Here is a 2,377-nt window from a genome sequence, read left to right on the forward strand (position 1 = left end):
CTTTTCATTTTTTTTCTTTCAGCAATCGTGTTCGTACATTGTACGAATGTGTGGCAGATTGTCGTTGTCAGTTGAGCTTCATGCCTGGCCAGATTCTGACAAACGGTTTGATTTTGACAGCATATTTTGTTGTGAAAAATCATATCAATGTGAAATTTTAATATTGTTTGTTAATTTTGTTTTTTCATATAAAGTAAGCAAATCCAAAGAACCGGGATGGCTTGTTGGTACGTTGAATGGCAAACCCGGTTTGGTTCCTGAAAATTTCGTCGAACCGTTGCCTTAGATCGATGATGATGGAGGAGACAATGTTCGTGTTTCTATGAAGCAGTTCAAAGTGTGAAAATGGAAATAATTTGCTCGAAAATGATGTTTTTTTTGTAATATTCTTCGCATGTTATAAAAATTATATGTCTGTTCTTCGTTGGCGTAACGTTGGAAACAACGTCACCGCATTTTTCACCTCACCAACTTGATTGTCAATTAAAGTAAAAAAAAATCTTTTTTTTCTTTCAGAAATTTCACAATTCAGTTATGCGCTTTAAAAGTATTCGCAGCGCGTCATAAAATTTTGAAATTCATTCATATGCGTTCCAGTTATTTTCAAAATTAAGAAGCTTCACGTCACATTTCAACGATATAATAATTAAATCCAGTTTTATTTGAAAAAGAAAAAGCATTAACATTTTTTCAACTTGTTCAAGAGTAAAATTAATTTCAGTTCCAAAACTCAACCGTAAAAATCGGTTCACAAAATTGCTCATAAAGTTGCACGTTGATTGTAATTAACCATTTTCAACGTCAACTCGTTTTATATTGATAATAAAAACTCGTCACAGTGATATTTTGCAGTCGAATTGTATTCGTTTTTCTCATTGTCAATCCAAAAGACTAAAATATACAACTGTCCAATGTACCACTGCACACGATTGTGATTTGTCAAAGAAGAAAAGCAGTGAAAAAAAAAGTAAAGTTCTAAAAAAATGATCAAGTACTGTAATTTAATTTTATAGTACTTGAACATCAGCAAATTCTTACTATATTTTAGGCATTGATCTAACTAAGTCAGTGCCCTGAGTGGTGCTTGGTTTGCTTTGCCCATGCCCTGATTGGGTTGCCTGTGCCATCATTGTTCGTGACAGATGGAGCTGTAAGGCAGTGTTATTTACTTTAAGAATTTTCTGCTGTTCATCTTCACTTGCCACCCGGATCATCATGAGCCGAACTCTGCCCGATGATAAGGTGATCACTTTTGTTTCTGTTGTTCCATTTCTAATACTCTTCGAACAATTTCTTTATACATCTGTCAGTGTATGAACACCAATGTGTGTTTGAATTTATTTCACTTTTGTTTGGTTATTTTTAAAATCACATTTCCTCACTGAATAGTCGTCTGTCAGTGATCGAGTAGTATTTAAGAAAAAAAAAGGAAATTTTTTTTCAATTTCACTTTATTCAGCTCAGTATGGAAGGCACATGTCTGTCTCTGCTGAGCACACTGAAATTTTATTTTTTTCTAAATCAGATTATCCCAATATATTATATGAAAAAGTACTGCTGCTTTTGAGTGAACGACATCGTGCTTGAAGATGTCACCCGGCTAGTAGTAGCTTCCGTCTGTAGATAGGATTTTTCAAATGCTAATCAAACGCAATTTGAATTTTATCGTTTAAATTTACCGGTTATCTGTTACTTTGACTAGAAACAGCTGTTTCCAGTGGCCTGACCGTATGGCTTGATTGGTCGTACGTCAGCGGTTTTTGTCAACTCAACTTTGCTGTTTGCATGTTTAATTGACAGTCAGTCTTCTTTTGAGAAGGGTATTTTCTTAAATTGCCTTAATTTTGGTTGTTATCGTTGTTGTTGCTGTTGTTGTTTGGAATAGAATTTGCCTGAAATGGTAGTTTGATTTTAATACCTGCATATCTTTGAATCATTTGACAGCTGTGCGAAATGATGGACCAAGTTTTCTGGTGTAATTTTTGAATATTATTATTATTATTTGAAGCAGTATTTTTTTGTTACAGATCAATCTCCGACTTATTCTTGTTTGCGGAAAGACTTGTGATTTTTTGTTCGATTCATCTTTTTCTGCTTCCGATGTTGCCCAGTATGTTTTTGACCATTGGCCCGATGGTATGGTTTAAAATTTTTTTCATTGTTATCAATTTGAATAATAATTCCATTTGATTTATTCTCCACGTGAAAGGGTAAATTTCAGATTGGGAAGAGGAACGTGTACAGTCGGCATCGTTGCTGAAGTTAATTTACCACGGTCGATTTCTCCATGGAAACGTCACTTTGAGAGGTGAGTTCTAATAGTTCGAGCAGCTTTTTTTTGGTTTCTAATTTTGTTGTCCAAAAAACCAAAAAATGG

The 2,377-nt window shown here is 34.2% G+C and overlaps 1 protein-coding gene across 1 annotated transcript; it reads left to right on the forward strand.

The window, feature by feature from the left end:
- Positions 1-1,082: 1,082 nt before the first annotated feature.
- Tsp_13575 (conserved hypothetical protein) lies at positions 1,083-2,319 on the forward strand. The gene is made up of 3 exons (XM_003366315.1): positions 1,083-1,242; positions 2,028-2,136; positions 2,222-2,319. The coding sequence occupies exons 1-3, from the start codon at positions 1,216-1,218 to the stop codon at positions 2,317-2,319; spliced, it is 234 nt and encodes a 77-aa protein (XP_003366363.1). The 5' UTR covers positions 1,083-1,215.
- Positions 2,320-2,377: the final 58 nt, after the last annotated feature.

The sequence above is a fragment of the Trichinella spiralis genome (genome assembly GCF_000181795.1).
Source record: "Trichinella spiralis strain ISS 195 chromosome Unknown Scfld6174, whole genome shotgun sequence".
In the NCBI taxonomy this organism is placed as follows: domain Eukaryota; kingdom Metazoa; phylum Nematoda; class Enoplea; order Trichinellida; family Trichinellidae; genus Trichinella; species Trichinella spiralis.

Excerpts from the sequence above, each read along its gene's own strand:
- Tsp_13575 (XM_003366315.1), top strand. The coding sequence starts at position 1,216 with ATGAGCCGAACTCTGCCCGATGATAAG. Across the intron at positions 1,243-2,027 it reads GAACTCTGCCCGATGATAAG|ATCAATCTCCGACTTATTCT; the intron begins GTGATCACTTTT and ends TTTTTGTTACAG. Across the intron at positions 2,137-2,221 it reads TTTTGACCATTGGCCCGATG|ATTGGGAAGAGGAACGTGTA; the intron begins GTATGGTTTAAA and ends GGTAAATTTCAG.